This window comes from Eumetopias jubatus, unplaced genomic scaffold (assembly GCF_037043125.1).
Source record: "Eumetopias jubatus isolate StellerSeaLion01/CBP00866 unplaced genomic scaffold, mEumJub1_p1.0 scaffold_14, whole genome shotgun sequence".
In the NCBI taxonomy this organism is placed as follows: Eukaryota; Metazoa; Chordata; class Mammalia; order Carnivora; family Otariidae; genus Eumetopias; species Eumetopias jubatus.
Window position 1 is genome coordinate 93,452,645 of NW_028274820.1, and position 18,571 is coordinate 93,471,215.

The 18,571-nt window shown below is 39.6% G+C and overlaps 1 protein-coding gene across 1 annotated transcript in view; it reads right to left on the reverse strand.

Annotated features, from left to right (window-relative positions):
• Positions 1-284: 284 nt before the first annotated feature.
• Positions 285-18,571, reverse strand: part of KIAA1549 (KIAA1549 ortholog) — a 142,473-nt gene continuing 124,186 nt past the window's right edge. The window contains exons 22-24 of the mRNA XM_028106217.2: positions 15,327-15,484; positions 3,283-3,428; positions 285-1,315 (exon numbers count right to left, since the gene is read on the reverse strand). Of these exons, the coding sequence (XP_027962018.2) occupies positions 1,061-1,315; positions 3,283-3,428; positions 15,327-15,484 (559 nt within the window). The 3' untranslated portion in view covers positions 285-1,060. The remainder of the gene's footprint in view (positions 1,316-3,282; positions 3,429-15,326; positions 15,485-18,571) is intronic.

An 18,571-nucleotide genomic window follows, 5' to 3' on the forward strand; every position in this document is an offset into this window, starting at 1 on the left:
GAATAACAATTTGTTGGTCCTGGTAGTTTTTATAAATAATTTTTGATCATGTAAGATTTCTCATTCAAACATAATTTGTGAGCAACTCATCAGCCAAGTGCAAGGATTAGTTATGACCTCCTGAAAGCCTCCTTTTGTAGGTCTGACCTTAATGATGGCATGCACTGAAATGGGATGCTGTTGGTAGTTGCATGCGCCCAATTAATAAACAGCAAATACAATTAAGAATGTAAATCTAAACTTTGATATGTATTTTGAATAACCAAATAAATATTAAACTCCCCCCTCACCCCATTGGGGAGGTGTTTTTTTTTTCTTTATAGAACAAAATGAAATCTTCAACATATCCTTCCATTGAAAAAGCCAAAGTTGCATTTCACAGACATAAAGGTGAAGGGGCCCTCGGAGCTGTAGCACCAGAAGTAGAAGGAAAAATGCAGATGATGGCTTCTTTTGGAATCATCAGGCTCTACAATCTATCATTTGGTTTCTCACTAGTAGCTTTTTTTATTCCCAAACAGTCTTAGTATTTTTGTTGTTAATATGACTATTAAAATAAGTTCCTATGGAGAAAAAGAGGGAAATCAAGCTGTTAATAAAATGTCTTCAAATCTCTTTTCTCAGAAAACAAAGCAGCAAGTTCACCATACAAACCAGTCTGAATCATATCTTCCCACGGAAAAGCTGGATTCCGTTAATCCCTATACCATCTCTACATTTCCATCTTTTACCTTTAAAAAGGAGACTAATTTAGTGATTTGTTGTTGTTCTTGTTGTTAGCTTAGGTTTGTGGTTTGCCTTCATGAAGTGCTGCTGGCTTTTGGCCAAAAGTACGTAAATTTTGACTGAAACCCAAGTGGTCAAAAAATTGCCAACTTATTAAAAGCATCATGAGCTGTCATGTGACTTATGGCATCCTCTAAAATTGCAACTTGCTCCTTTACACGGGCACCTAGCCCAGGAGATGCACGTTCTCTCACAAACACCCATTTAGTTGATTTCCATTTAGTCTTGCTTCCACGGGAAGCAGATACTTGGCAAATCTGCAAGGCGAGGCCGATCAGCTGTGGAAGTTCTGCACGGCGGTCTGTTTCTGGGAGAGCCGGAGCAGCTCCTCGCGGATCGCTTTGATGAGTGAAGCTGAAGAGTGGCCGGGCTGGAGGTCTTCTGTGGAGCTGGTGGTGTAAGTCAGCCCCGCACCCTGCAGCCCCCTGTGAGGGAGGTTCCCGGGAGGAGCGGAGGGCTCCCTACCTGAAGTCCTTGGCACCTGGAACAGTGGTGAAGAAGAATATTCTTGATGTCCAAGCATGTGCGTCTGAAAAAACACAGCAAACGTTACTGTACTTCCCACGTAAGAACAGGAGGGAAAATCCAATTCAAACTGGTGGTGGGCACGCTCCCAGGACTTCTGCCCACCTCCCACCGAACATGGCCCTCCAAGAAGGCCCCCAGGATGGAATATAGAAACTGTGGAGAGGACTGCTGGAGGGAGAGCAATACAACAAAGAAACCCCTGAACTTAACAGGTGCCTGATATATATTTGCTTAAAGGCAGACAGAAAGAATGATGAGGTCAGCCAAGTCTCTGTGCCCCTGTGTGTGGAAGGAAGTGGCCCACTGGGAGAACAGGAAGGGACCTGGAGAGCTGGGGTGCCCTGTGGAGGTGAAAGGTCAAATGAAGGTCTCTGACAGCTGGAAGAGATGAGCAAGTACCTGCAGAGAGACTGACAAGAACTGCCTTTGCTCTGGGACTCGAGGCCTGGGAGGGTGTGCGTGCGACACAGAACATGAACAATGTCACAAAATCATTGTCCACTTTATTTATCTGTGTATCTATTGACTGTTCTGCAGAGCCTTTTCTTTAAAAAGTTATCTGCACTAGGACACACAACAGTTTTGCTTATATTTGCATAATATAAGTAAATTGGGCATTCATTTGACCAGAATTATTGTACTTTTCAGTGATATTTTTCAGTGAAAAAATCTCTCTTTCGATATATACAAGAGTACTAAATCTGTGGTTTCACTTATGCTAAAAAGTAAGCCTCACAGTAAACATGGCATTCAAGCCCTCGAATATTCCTACATGTCACGTTTCCAAATAGTGATAAAGAGGCAGTGTAAGTAAACACTGGATTTGATAGGAAAACCCGAAATACCTTATGAAAATAAGTTGGGCACAATGAAGTCAGAAAAAGGTCAGCAAATGTAAAGCAGATACCTGAAATTCTAAGTATAACAATGTATCTATTAGAGGAAAATTATATTCTAAAATTAATTTTCTTTCACTGAGTAATAGAAGCCTCCGGTCATGAAAATAATTCAGTGTATTTGCTGGAAAACATGCAAATGCATGTAAAATTCTTGAGAAAAACAAAGAAAAGCATTTGTGGGAATTACCTGTGCCCATATTGATTTCATTCCTATAAAGGAGTTATCAAAGTGATGAGAAGCCTCTAAGAGAAACTCTGTGCCTTGGAAACCTAAACTGTGAGCTTATGGCAGAAGCATCTCGTGGGGGGTCATAAGAGAAATGATGTGGATAAACCCACAACAAAGCATAAATGGTGAGCAAGTAGGTATGTAAGATCATGCATATTTACACAATGACGCCAAAGATCAGGTCCAGATTTTAGTCACCTACAGGTTCAAATTCATTACTTGAAAGTCAAAATCACTGAGCCAGAAAGTACAACTGTGGTTGCCTGGAGCTGGAGGGGAGGGCAAATGGCACTTAGTGTTTAATGAGCACAGACTTTCCATTTTACAAGATGAAAAATACTATCGGATGGATTGTGGGGATGGTTGCATAATGTCACGAATGTATTTAAAACCACTGAACTGGTTTGAACTAAATTTGCCATCTCAAAAATAGTTAAGATGGCAAATTTTATATTATGTGTGTTTTACCACAATATAAAAAAATTGGAAAAATTTTAAAGGTAGCTCTTACTTACAGGTCTCTGTCCAGATTTTCTGTAATGAGTATCGCTTTTATTATTTTGTAAAGGTTATTTTCAAAAATTCACTACTTTAAGCCTGAAATCTGCCTCAGGAAAAATTATATAGTTTCTACAAGTTCAGTGCAATTACTCTCCCACTCTGGGTGGGTGGGAATTTACTACCCAGAAACTGCAAGCAAAAATACACTCACAGAGAAAAGGGAGAGAGGTTAAAACTTTTACTTACATAGGTTTTAAAAAGGGATCCCCAAAGCAGAAGCAGTTAAATTAACTGATTATGTCTGAATTTTCAGTGATGACCCAAACACAAGATACTCACAGCCTCTCTTCGGCCACCTTCATCCTCCCCATATGAAGGCCAACCTGGTCCCCCATATTGGCTGCCTCTGCTTGGTGGGATTTCCACTGGCTGGGCTCCAATTCTGCTTGCGATTCCCACCTGCGTCAGGTGCTGAATCTGGGAGCCTGAAGGAACACAGTGGGGCAGCCTGGTCAACACTTGCAGGGAAGTGAGGCTGCCCAGCAAGACACTCTGGTTCTTTTTTTTTAAAGATTTATTTATTTGAGGGACACCTGGGTGGCTCAGTTTGTTAAGCGTCTGCCTTCAGCTCAGGTCTTGGGATCAAGTCCCGCATCAGGTTCCTTGCTCAGCAGGAAGCCTGCTTCTCCCTCTGCCTGCCGCTCCCCCTGCTTGTGCTTTCTCTCTCTCTCTCTGACAAATAAATAAAATCTTAAAAAAAAAAAAAAGATTTATTTGAGAGAGAAAGAGAGAGAGAGGAAAGGCAGAAGGAGAGGGAGAGAGAGAATCTCCAGCAGACTCCCCGCTAAGCTTGGAGCCCGACACAGGGCTCAATCTCATGACCCTGACATCAAGACCTGAGCCGAAACCAAGAGTTGAACACTTAAGAGACTGCACCACCCAGGCAACCAAGACACTTCGGTTCTGACCACAGCTTTCTCTTAGGGAAAAGGGATACAAGCACTGTTCAAACACAGCACCAATTCTATCTCCAGAGAATGACATTTCATACGGAAAACAGACCATGAGCTTCTTGGTTCATGGGCTTTTACTTCTGTTTAATACAGTGACTAACAGTGATGTTCTTATTTTCCTAGCTAGATATCAAAGGACAGTGTATAAAGGCTATAATAAAGGGCCCTTCTATTCATTTCTGTAGAGGTTACAAATAAGGATAATCTTCCTTACTCAGAGAAAAGGGAGTGAAAAGTTTTGGAGCCATAAAGAAGCTGAAACCTAGCTCCTTCTTGCTCGTGGCTTTGAGATTCACAAGGAGAGAAAATACAATATGTATATTTTCTTAAAAGGCAGGGTGCATATTTCTTTGATTTCAGAATGTTTAAGTACATTTATTTTCACCATACTTATATTTTCCCCATAACTTAGCTATGTCATAATTAAAATTTTAAAGCCAACCCCCCCCCCACCCAGCCTCCTCAGTGAGGTGTACTGATGGCTAAAGCCAGGAGACTCTCTAGAGCTCATGCTCCACACTTAGACACGCTACAGCCTCAGGTAGCTATGAAGGCCAGGCTGTAAACGACGTATTTTCTCCTCCATCAACTTTTGGTATATGGATATATCCCTATTTCATAGATTAAGGGAGAAAAAAAGTGGTCTTTAAGCACTGTGAAATAAAATACTTGTCTCCAAAAGCTCCTAGGATCATCAAATTCATCCGTGTTGTGCAGACTGGTCCTACAAGGTTCAGAGATTTCATGGAGGTGGGGGGGTGGCCCTCTCCATCTTCCAGTCCTCTCCTACTCAACTTGTCAAATTAACAGCCTCCATTAGCCAAATACATCAATAAAAGGGGGGGATGCCACAGTTTTATTTGGTTATCTAATAACTAAAGTTCAGAAAAAACCTGCCAGGCTCTTATCAGAGCAATGTACCCTACAGAAACTCTTGCCAGTTACTGAAGTTTTATAATAGTTATTAAAATTATTAGGCCTATCAGTACTGTTTGCCCAATACACACTGAGCAAATCCTGCAAAGAACAAAAAATGCAGTACACTGTTCCCCAGAATTTACCAAAGTGCAGAAAAGTGCATAGACAGAAAAGCATACCTTTGTGTTAAAACTACAGTGGTAGTTGAAATCATAATTCAGACAAAATTCTGTACCTTGCTTTGTTAACTTAATGATACAGCACAGGCTTTCCCCATGATTCAAGTGGGGCATCACATGCAGGAAAACTGTGTTTGCATTCCAGCCCTGCCACTGTGACCTTGGGCAGCTGGCTACCACTCCCACTGAGCCTGGATGCCTCAATTCTCAAATGGGGATAAAAAATCCACTTCATGATGTTATTTCAAGAATTGAAAGAGATAAAATAGGTCAAGTACCATAAAAGTAAGAGGCAATTGGGAAATCTTAAACCCTCTTTTTCTGACTCTTTCTGAGCTCTTCATTTTAAATAGCTACACAACTGGGGACTTCCAGGGAAGATGGTGAAGTAGAACCTTAAGCCACTTCATCCCACAGATACACCTAGAGAACACCCACATCAGTGTAAATCATCCAGAAAATGACCTGAAGACTGGCAGAACAGACTCTCCACAGCTAAACATAGAGAAGATGCCACATCAGAAAGGTAGGTAGGGCAGAGATGCGTTCAGAAACCAAACCCAACCCTCCAGACTGTCCTCAGGAAGGAGAGTCACTGCAAGCACAGAGAAGGGAGAGGAGAAGGCCCCACCTCAGGCACCCCAGGCACAGGGGGACTGCACTGGGAAGACAATCCCCGTATCATTTGACTTTGAAAACCAGAGGGGCTTAACTTCACGAATTCTTATAATCAGTGGGGTTTAACACCTAGAACGTTAAAAATGAATAGGCTCAACTCTGGAAGGCAGAGGGCAAGAGGAAACTGAGTCCCCACCTTTAAAGAGACAGAGCAAAAACAGCCCCACTTAGATACAACACAGAAGCAGCAGTTTGAAAAATGCTTGGGGTATAGAGATGCCACTTCCATGCCCAGCACCCCTGGCCTACATATATAAGTGACACCCTCAGGAACCAGCACAGCACAAATACTCTCCACCTGGCTCCCTAACAGTGCACCCTACCCCCACACACTTCTGTGGACCCACCCCCTCCAACCTGCCCTTAGCCCCTCTCCAAAGAAGCTCCAGGTTCCTCCTAGGGCAGAACTGAGAAGCTCTGCTAACACCAGGCACCCTGTTCCTGTATCCTCCTGCAGACACACCCCCTCCAACCCCGCCTTGGCAGGAATCCATACAAAGAGGTACCACAAGCGTGGCAGTATGCAAGCAGCCCTGACGGGGATCTGCACCACTCAAAAAGTGATTCCTGCCCTGGGGTGAGAGGATGATAACCACACACACTAGTCCAACTGGGACCCCAGCAGTGGGCTGGGGGCAGGCATCTGGTGTGACTGCAAGCCCCGTCAACCAAGGAAAGCTTCTCAGGGGACAACATGGGGAAAATGCCCTCCAGTTCAGTGCTACTGTATCTCTGGCAAACACCTGGTCTGACCCAAAACAAGCCCAATGTGGCCCCAGACTGGCCCACTAACAACAAGGGACCAAACCCTGCCCATAACAGCCAAAGAGCCATCACAGACAACTGGACTGAAGGCAAAAGTGGCACCGCCACAATTGTAGGGTGCACCCTCACATAGGAGGTGCTTAGGAGATACCCCTCAAGCACCAGGTTCTGATGAACAGAGGACATCACACTGCAGGGCACTACAGGACCTCTTCTTCATAAGACCACTACTTTCAAGAGCAGGAGATGTAGCTGACTTTCCTAACGCATAGAAATAGACACAGAGAGTTAGACAAAATGAGGAGACAGAGGAATATGTCCCAAATGAAAGAGAGGTAATAACAGGAAGAGAGCTAAATGAAACAGATAAGTAATATGCCAGATAAAGAATTTAAAGTAATAATCATAAAGATACTCACTGGACTTGAGAAATAAGTGGAAGATCCCAGTGAGACCGTCAACAAAGAGAAAACAAAGAACCAACCAGAGATGAAAAACTCAGTCACTAAAATTTCGGGAGGACAGAGTAATGGAAAGCAATCAAGCTGAACAGGGGAGAGAAAAAAAGAATAATAAAAAATGAGAATAGATTAAGGGAACTTAGCAACACCATCAAGTACAACAACATTTGCATTATAAGGATCCCAGAAGAAGACAGAGAAAAGGGGGCAGCAAAATTTATTTGAAGAAATAATAGCTGAAAACTTCCCAAATCTGGGGAAGGAAAAAGAAATCCAGATCTTGGAGGCACAGAAAGCCCCCAACAAAACCAACCCAAGGAGGTCCACAACAAAACACATAGTAATTAAAATGACAAAAAAAAAAAAAATAGTGATAAACAGAGAGCTTCAAAAAGAGCAAGAGAAAAGAAAACAGTTACATACAAGGGAAGCCTCATACAGCTATCAGTGGATTTTTCAGCAGAAACTTTGCAGGCCAGAAGGGTGTGGCATGATATATTCAAAGAGCTGAAAGAAAAAAACCTGTAACCAAGAATACTCTATCCATCAAGGCTATCATTCACAATACAAAGAGAGATAAAGAGTCTCCCAGACAAACAAAAGTTAAAGGAATTCATCACCACTAAACTAGCCCTACAAGAAATGGGGACTCTTTGAGTGGAAACAAGAGATCATAAGCAAGAATATGAAAAGGAGGAAGTAGGAAGCACAAAAGCAATACAAATTAAATGTATCTATAAAATCAGTCAAGGGATTCACAAAATAAAAGGATGTAAAGTATGACACCATTTACCTAAAACATGAGAGGGTGAGGAGCAAAAATGTAGTGCTTTTAGAATGGGTTCAAACTTAAGTTACCATCAATTTAAAACAGAATGCAAGGGGCGCCTGGGTGGCTCAGTCGTTAAGCGTCTGCCTTTGGCAGACAGGGTCCTGGGATCAAGTCCCGCATTGGGCTCCCTGCTCCATGGGAAGCCTGCTTCCCTTCTCCACTCCCCCTGCTTGTGTTCCCTCTCTCGCTGTGTCTCTCTCTGTCAAATAAATAAAGTCTTAAAAAATAAATAAAATAAAATAAAATAGACTGCAATATGCATAAGATGTTATATATAAACCTAGTGGTAATCACAAGAAAAAAACAGTAATAGATCTGAAAAAAATGAAGAGAAAGGAATTCAAGTATATCACTGAATTAAGCCAGCAAACCACGAGATAAGAGAGCAAGAGGGGGGAATAGAGAAGAACTACAAAAACAACCATAAAACAAGAGACAAAATGACAATAAGTACATACCTATCAATAATTATTTTGAATATAAATGGACTAAACACACCAATCAAAAGACACAGGGTAGATGACAGAATGTGGATAAAAAAAAAAAACAAGAATATGCTGCCTACAAGAGACTCATTTCAGACCTAAGACCCATGCAGATTCAAAGTGTAAAATGTGTAAAAATGAAAAAATATCACGCAAATGGAAGTGAAAAGAAAGCCGGGATAGCACTACTTGTATCAGACAAAATAGACTTTAAAACAAAGACTATAATAAAAGACAAAGAAGGACACTACACAGTCATAAGGGAAACAATCCAAAATGAAGATATGACAATTATAAATATTTATGCAACCAATATAAGAGCACCCAATACAGAAAGCAGCTATTAATAACAAATATACACAAAGTATCAAGAGCAATGCAATAATAGTAGGGAACTTAAACACCCCACTGACTTCAATGGATAGATCCAAACAGAACATCAACAAACACACAGTAGCTTTGAATGACACACTGAACCACTTGTATCTAACAGATTCAGAACATTCCATCCTAAAACAGAACACACATTCTTTTCAAGTGCACATGGAACATTCTCCAGAATAGATCATATGTTAGGCCACAAAACAAGTCTCAACAAATTAAAAAAGACTGAAGTCATACCATGCATCTTTTCTGACCACAACACTATGAAACTAGAAGTCAACCACAAGAAAAAAATATGGAAAGATCACAAATACATGGAGGTTAAATACCATGCTGCTAAACAATGAATGGGCTGACCAAGAAATCAAAGAGGGAATCAAAAAACACAGAGACAAATGAAACAAATAAAAACAATAGTCCAAATCTTTGGAATGCAGCAAAAGCTGATCTAAGAGGGAAGTTTATTGCAATACAGGCCTACCTCAAGAAGCAAGATAAATTTCACACAACTTAACCTTACACCTAAAGGAGCTAAACCAGGAAAAGGGTTCCTTTTTTCCTGGTTCACCTAAAACCAGTAAAAGGAAGAAAATAAAAAAGATTAGAGCACAAATAAATGAAGTAGAAACAAAAAAAACCAATATAACAGATCAATAGAAACTAGGAGCTGGTTTTTTGAAACAGTCAACAAAAGTGATAAACCTTTAGCCAGACTCATTAAAAAAAAAAAAAAGACCAAACAAAATCAGAAATGAAAGAGGAGAAATAACAACCAACACCACAGAAATGCAAAGGATTATAAGAGAATATTATGAAAAATTATATGCCAACAAATTGGACAATCTAGAAGAAATGGATAAATTCTTAGAAACATATAACCTCTCAAAAGTGAATCAGGAAGAAAAAGAAAATTTGAACAGACCAATCACCAATGATAAAATTGAATCAGTAATCAAAAAAGTCCCAACAAACAGAAATCCAGACCAGATGGCTTCACCATTTTTTTTTTTAAGATTTATTCATTTATTTGAGAGAGTTGGGTGGAGAGGAGGAAAGGCAGAGGGAGAATCTCAAGCAGACTTCCTGCTGAGCATGGAGCCCAAAATGGGGCTCAATCCCATGGCCCTGAGATCATGATCTGAGCCAAAATCAAGAGTCAGACACTTAACCGACTGAGCCACCCAGGCATCCCAAATTCTACCAAACATTTAAAAAGGAGTTAATACCTATTCTGCTCAAACTACTCCAAAAAACAGAAGAGGAAGGAAACCTTCCAAATTTATTATATGAGGCTAGCATTACTCTGATAAAGACATCACACACACACAAAAAAGAACCACAGGCCAATATCTCTAATGAACATAAATGCAAAAATCCTCAACAAAATACGAAAAAACCAAATCCAACAATACATTTAAAAAATCATTCACCACGATCAAGTGGATTTATTCCTAGGATGCAAGGATAATTCAATATTCCCAAATCAATCAAGGTGATACATCACATCAACAAGAGAAAAGAACAATACGATCATTTCAATAGAAGCAGAAAAAGCATTTGACAAAGTACAACATCTATTCATAAGAACCCTCAAAAAACTACGTTTAGAAGGAACATACTTCAACATAATAAAGGCCATATATGAAAAACCCACAGCTAACATCATACTCAACGGTGAAAAACAGAGATTTTCCCCTAAGATCAGGAGGAACAAGATAAGGAAGTCCAATCACCACTTTTATTCAACATAGTACTGGAAGTCCTAGCCACAGCAATTATACAACAAAAAGAAATAAAAGGCATTCAGATTGGTAAGGAAGAAGTAAAACTTTCACTATTTGCAGAGATATGATACTATATATAGAAAACCCAAAAGACTCCACCAAAAAACTACTAGAACTGATAAATGAATCAGTAAGGTCACAGGATACAAAATCAATATACAGAAACCTGCTGCATTTCTATATACTAATATTGAAGTATCAGAAAGAGAAATTAAGAAAACAATCCCATTTACAATTGCACCAAAAATAATAAAATACCTAGAAATAAACTTAACCAAAGAGGTCAATGTCCTGTATTCTGAAAACCATAAAAAACTGATGGAAGAAACTGAAGATGACACAAACAAATGAAAGATATTCCATGCTCATGGACTGGGAGAATATTGCTAAAATGTCCATACTACCCAAAGCATTCTATATATTTAATGCAATCCCTATCAAAACACCAACAGCATTTTTCACAGACTAGAACAAATAATCCTAAAATTTGTATGGAACCACAAAAGACCCTAAATAGCCAAAGCAATCTTGGAAAAGAAGAACAAAACTGGAGATATCACAATCCCAGATTTCAAGATTTACTACAGAACTGTAGCAATCAAAACAGTGTGGTACTGGCACAAAGAGACACATAGATCCCTGGTACAAAACAGAGAGCCAGGAAATAAATCCACAATTATATGGTCAACTAATCTTTAACAAAGGAAGCAAGGACATGCAATGAGAAAAAAAAGTCTCTTCGGCAAATGGTGTTGGGAAAACTGGACAGCAGCATGCAAAAGAATGAAAGTGGACCACTTTCTTATACCACACACAAAAATAAAACTGAGAATAGATTAAACACCTAAGCGTGAGATCTGAAACCATAAAAATCCTAGAAGAAAGCACAGGCAGTAACTTCTCTGACATCATTCATAACAGCATTTTTCTAGATATGTCTCCTGAGGCAAGGGCAACAAAAGCAAAAATAAACTACTGGGACTACATCAAAATAAGAAAGCTTTTGCACAGCAAAGGAGGGTGTTATATGCAACTAATGAATCACTGAACACTATATCAAAAACTAATGAGGTACTATATGCTGGCTAACTGAACTAAATAAATAAATAAATAAAACAAAAAAACCAAAACAAAAAGGCAACCTATGAAATGGGGAAAAATATTTGCAAGTGACATATCCAATAAATATATAAAGAACTGATACAACTCAATACCAAAAACAAAAAGAAAACACAAATAATCCATTTAAAAATGGGCAGAAGACGTGAATAGACACTTCTCCAAAGAAGATATCCAGATGGCCAACAGACACAAGCAAATATGCTCAACATCACTCATCATCAGAAAAATGCAAATCAAAACTACAATGAGATATCACCTCACACCTGTCAGAATGGCTAAAGTCAAAAAAACAAGAAGCGGGGCGCCTGGGTGGCTCAGTTGGTTAAGCAACTGCCTTCTGCTCAGGTCATGATCCCAGGGTCCTGGGATTGAGTCCCACATCGGGCTTCTTGCTCAGCGGGGAGCCTGCTTCTCCCTCTGCTTGTGCTCTCTCTCTGTCAAATAAATAAATAAAATCCTTAAAAAAAACAAGCAGCAACAGGTGTTGGCGAGGAGGCAGAGCAAAAAGGAACCCTCATGCACTATTGCTTGGAAAGCAAACTGCTGCAGCCACTCTGGAAAACAGTAGGGAGTTTCCTCGAAAAATTAAAAATAGAACTACCCTACAATCCAGTAATTTCACTAGTGGCATTTACTCAAAGAAATGAAAACACTAATGCAAAAAGATATATGCACCTCTATGTTTATAGCAGCATTATTTACAATAGCCAAATTATGAAAGCAACCCAAGTATCCATCCATAGATGAATGGATAAAGAAGAGGTGGTGTGTGTGTACAATGGAATATTACTCAGCCATAAAAAAGAGTGAAATCTTGCCATTTGCAATGACGTGGATAGAGCTAGAGGGTATAATGCTAAGTGAAATAAGTCAGTCAGAGGAAGACAAATATCATATAATTTAACTCATGTGGAATTTAAGAAACAAAACACATGAACAAAGAAAAAAAGAGACAAACAAAATAACCAATTCTTAACTACAGAGAACAAACAGATGGTTAGCAGAGAAGGGAGGTAGGGGGATGGGTGAAATAGGTGAAGGAGATTAAGAGTTACACTTATCATGATAAGCACTGAGTAATGTATAGAAATACTGCATCACTTTATTGTATGCCTGAAACTAATATAACACTATATATTAAGTATACTGGAATTAAAAAAAAAAACAAAATGAAATTAAGTAATTAATAATAAATAAACAGATGCATAATTTACTCACTGATTCCCTTATTACTAGGCGTTTAGAAGGCTCACAATTGTTCGCTATTATGAATAATGCTCTAATAAATATCTTTGCACTCGTAGGTTTTTCCCAGTATTTGGATTTCTTTGGGGAGGAGAATCCTAGATTCTCAAAAGTGGAATCCAAAAAATAAAAAAATAAAAATAAAAGTGGAATCCCAAATCCAAAGCTCAGTAAGTCATTCCCAACTGCTTTCCAAATGTTTAGTGATTTATGCCACCACTTAAAATATAATAATTGTAGCTGACGTTCATTGAAAGTTTACAACATGCCAGGCACTATTTTGAGCCCTTCACATTCTGTTATCTTCTGCAATCCTCAAAACAACCACAGGAGGTAAGTACTAACACATTATGCCCACAGTACAGAGCAAGAAACTGGATACTAATGTTGTCACGTGCTACATTACTATGAAAAGATATAAGACAGAAATGGTGTCTCGCCATGGTTTTAATGTACATTTCTTTAGTAGTTTTCAAAACTGGGCATTTTTCATATTTTTACTTTCATGTGATACACACCCCACACAAATATTCCTTCTGTGAATTCATTCTTCCTGTCCTTTGCCCATTCATGCTCTGAAGTCCGCCCACTTATCAATTTATATGAATCATCCTCTAATAAAAATACCTCATGGACATATCTATCTGCTGAATACTTCCCTAGATACTATTTTCCTTTTGCTTTTACTAATTTTTAGATATAGACATATTTGATCATTTTACAGAGAGGTAACTCTTCCAGTATATCTTAATATTTTCTATTACAAATTTTTACACAACTTAATCTCTTATTAGAAATTATTAGAAAATAACATCCTCTTCAAATGTTATATATGTATCATTTCTCTATTCTCCTAGATTAAGAATGAGTATGTCTGAATTTTGTTTGGGATATTTAATACACAACAACGTTCAAATAAGCAATAATTAGCAGGAGAAACAAAACTCGCTGTAAGCACAACATGTGTAAAATATATGAAATCCTGTAGGATATCCAGATATATTATTTGTTTTGTTGACTGACAACGCAACATACAAGAACTTCCAAAGAAACCATAATGGGTAATTATCCACCAATTATTACAAGTTTCGAATTGGCTTAAACTAGTTCCTTGATGACATTATATATTTTTAAAGATTTTATTTATTTATTTGAGAGAGAGAGAATGAGAGAGAGAGAGAAAGTATGAGAGGGGGAAGGGTCAGAGGGAGAGGCAGACTCCCTGCCAAGCAGGGAGTCTGATGCGGGACTCGATCCTGGGACCTCAGGATCATGACCTGAGCAGAAGGCAGTAGCTTAACCAACTGAGCCACCCAGGCACCATCTTGATGACATTAGAAAGGTAGGTATCATCCAAAATTTAGAAACTGTAAAAAAAAAAAAAATAAGCTATTTAACATGTAATGGCTCCTCTTACTAAAGCTTCCAACAGGAAGGTGAAGAAATGAAAATAAAAAAGGAAAATAAAAGAGTGACTTTGAGCCCTTGGAATAAACATAGTTAGGTGGGTATGATGAACTTTAAGGATTTTTCAGAGTATGCTGAGCTGTACAAAAAAAAAGAAAGCTTAAATCTTAAACTCCATAGATGCTTTAGGAACAATGAACAACATCCCCAAATACAGCGTTCATTGTATCAACTATTGATGAGATGGAGTTCCATGACACGAAACAGCAATTTTTAATTCTGGGGTTCAAGCCTGGATCTCAGGTAAACTGCTGGGGCAGACCAGCCAAGTGCCATGTAGGAATCTCAGCTCAGGCATGTTGGGCCCTGCTTGTCACCTATGAGCAGCATCCGTCGTCACAAGGGCCAAATGAAACAAAAATCTCCCTCAGGTCACTGGCCAGCAACGTCCAAAGTTGCTTATCACAAGCTGGAAAAATGCCTTCCTTAAAACAAACACTTGTTTTTGTTTTTGTTTTTTAAAGATTGAATATTGGGGGGTTTTTTTAAGATTTTTTTTTATTATTTATTTATTTGGCAGAGAGAGAGACACCGAGAGAGGGAACACAAGCAGGGGGAGTGGGAGAGGGAGAAGCAGGCCTCCCGCGGAGCAGGGAGCCCGATGTGGGGCTCGATCCCAGGACCCCGGGATCATGACCTGAGCCGAAGGCAGACACTTAACGACTGAGCCACCCAGGCGCCCCAAACACTTGTTTTTAATGCCATACCAAGTGCTCAGCAATAGCTCTTTCAGTTTACCGTAAGAATTCGGAAACGTCTTCCCTGGAAGAGTTGTGCTGTGAACTCCACGTGAAGGGACAGCTTCTGAGACAAAGACTCAGGAACAAATCAGAGGGCGACAGTCCTGGGATCTCAGCCACCCTCTCTTCCCACCTCCCCTGCCTACTACACCTCCACCAGGAACCAGGGGAACGCCACTCAGACCAGTTGTGCAGGTCACCGAATACTGGGACACCAAAGCGCTGGGAAGTCTGAAATGTCCTCTTCCAGAATGTAGCCAAAAGCAAGGGCTGTCTAGCTCAGAAATGCAAGCTAAACAGCCACGTGTACCTGTGGTGCCCCCGACAGGCCGTGGCCGGGCCACCGATGGCATGTCCTCCGAGTAGATCCCTCGGGCAGTGACCGGGGCTTCAGCCGATGCCTGTGGCTGCTGGAGCTCTGGGGGCACCAGCTCCGAAGCCTGCAGCAAACCGGGGCCAAAACCTGGTCTGAAGGCAAAGCAAGCCCAAGCATCAGGACCACACTTTTCCCTGGCTCTGGAATTTTATTAGTTCCACTTTCAGCCCTACAGAAAAATAAGACCTCTTTGTCTATTGGTCTATACATCTCCTCTCCTAGAACTCGAGCTCCCTAAGGGCAGAGGTGTTTTCTGTTTGCTCACTGGCATATCTCCAGCACTAAGAATGGTGCTTGGAGTATAGCTGATGCTTGATAAATCTCTGCCAGATGAGTTAAGAAGAAACGCCTTAGTTTACAGACTACATGAAGGTGCAGGTAGAATTCCAGGGCCTGTGCACCTCCAGCATCGGACTGAAGTGGTGGTTCCCAACCTCGGCTGCCGGTGAGCATCTTTTAAAAACCCCGATGTCCATGCTGCACCCCAGACCTATGAAAACAGGATCTCTAGAGGTGGGACCCAGATATGGCAGTTCAGAGTTCCACTGATGATCCTGATACTCATCAAGGCTGAAAATCAGTGCTCTAAAGCGAAGGTTCTCAAACCTTTTGGTCTCAGGACGCCTTTACACTCATAAATTACTGAGGACTCCTGAGAACTTCTGTGTATGTGGATTATATCTATAGATATTTCTTGCATGCAGAATTAAAACGAAAACATTTTTAAATACCTATGTTTAAAATTAATTTAAAAATAATATTAAGCATCTTACCTGTTAACATTTTCTCATGAAATCAACTATATTATCTAACCCCTCCCTCCCCAAAAAGTAGTGAGAAGAGTTTTACATTTTTTCAAATTTCCTTAATAGAAGACATCTGGATTCTCATATACCTTGTATTCAATCAGTTGCTGTTCAGTTATTTTAAGAAGAAAATCTGAACTCACATAAATGTATAGTTGGATAAGGAAGACTTTAATTGCCTTTTCAGATGATACTCAAATAATATTTCAGAAAAATATTCTTCTTTGTACATACACCAAAACTCAGCAAAGTTTCCTTAAGGGTTAGTGGCAATATGGAATCTGAAACAGTATCAATTAACTTTATATACTCTGTTACAGAAATCCCACTAGTTTATTTTATACTTTGAATGGACCCATGCATGATTTTATGACATAAGTCATTTGGAAAATATGAGTTTACTGAGTTTTGCAGACTTTTTAGATATTGATACATTTCATTTGGTAGTATCAAAAAAAATCACATTATTAATATCACCATTGAGCTCATCAGAAAAGTCTTTTAAGTACTAGGAAGTTGTGAAGCACCCAGTGGCAGACAAAATTCAAATTTTCACTTGAAAGCTCAGTTTTATCAGTGGCAAGAAATCCTGTCAGTTATTTTTCTGGAATCCTGTCAGTTATTTTTCTGGAAGTGACAGGCTCACTTCCTTTATTTTCAAGACAATGTCTGCCAAGGAATCCAAGTCTGAATAACGATGTCTGCCAATTGATCACTCAAAGAGAAAACATAGCAGCAGTACAGATCAGTTCTCAACACAAACAACTGAACAGGAGCTTTTTCTTCAAAATTCCATACTCCACAAAGCGCTTTATATGTACTTCCTCTTTTGTCCTACAGATGATTAAAGACTCAAGGGTTTACTTTTAATGAAATTAATAATTTGTACTACTTCACTGAGGACATGCTAACATAACTAACAAACTGGCATTTTTAAAAATCTGATTGCATCGTGGTGAAGAATATGAGGACTACCCAGGCCATCTGGTGCCTCTGCCTTGTTTCATGCTAAGGTTCCAGCAGTTTCATCCACCACTGCTTCTGCCCCTCAGTGTAGGCATCAGCCCCCCCAAAAAAAGTCAAATAATGCTTTAGTATTATTACGAAATAGTTTTGACTTCATAGACACCCCTCCCCAAAAGGGTCTCAAGGACCCTCTCTCTAGGGGTCTGAGAATTCCACCTTGAGAAACACTCTTCTAAAGAAACTCAAGAATAACAGTTCTTTGCAAATGACAACCAGGAATTAACAAATCAAATTAGTTTGACGAGAACATAGACTGACTTGCCCCTATTCTGTTGTCTTATTTCTGGAGCACAACTCGTAAATTGAAACCCAGGCTATTTATATTGCTCTCTTTAGATAATTGTTACTGTTTTAGATTGACCTCACAGAGAGATGTCTGATATCTCTGACCTTACAGATCTGAGAGCGTAACATAAGGCATGCTCCTCCTTCAACATCTGTATATTGGAGTTCACCTAATTAAATCATAATCTCTTGACCATCCACCCAACAACTAGCTCTTGCCCTTTACTTACTTCTACTTTTACCCAATTACCCTCCTCCTGGCTACATGTGTGTCCTTTTTATCCTCAATTTGTGTGTTCACAGTACAGTGTGATCCAAATCGCCCAGAATCCTTTAACTTGAGTAACCACAAAATTGGTCATCCAAACCAGAACACTTTTGAGAGTCAAAGTTATTAATAATTACACTAGAAAACAGGTGTGAACTGAACTGGGCAAACCAGATCAGATGCCCACCGCCCCCCCAATCATTAACTTCTGCCCCAGATCACCTAATCTTCACGCGCTCTCTTTACCTTTGTTGCTTTTGGACGATGAAGCAGTGCCTGGGTTGGAGGGAGGGGGGTTGGGGAAAAATAAAACAAGCCCCTCTGAAAATGAGGGCAAAGAGAAAAACAGAAAAAATGAGGAAGCAGATAACATTCCTACTTCTGTGTGACTTGTGGTCATTGAAAAGATAGTTGAGTATGATTTCTGAGATTAACTCTGGCAATTCCTTCTTTGTAATAAATCATTTGCTTATGGACTCTCTATTCTGTTCCTCTGGTCTATTTGTCTAGCTTTACAGTGATACCACACTGTCTTCATTACCTTACAGTAATTTACAACCTTTGGAATAGTCCTCACACACTATTCTTTTTCTCAAAGTGTCTTGAATATTGTTGGGCCTTTGCATTTCCATATAAGTTTTAAAATCAGCTTGTCAGTTTCCACATATTTTTTTAAAGACCACAAACTACCAGGATTTTGAAAGGGATCACAATGCATCTGTAGATCACTTACGGGAGGACCGATATTTTAAATATACTGAGTTGCCCAATCCATGAACACTTTCTTTAGAGGA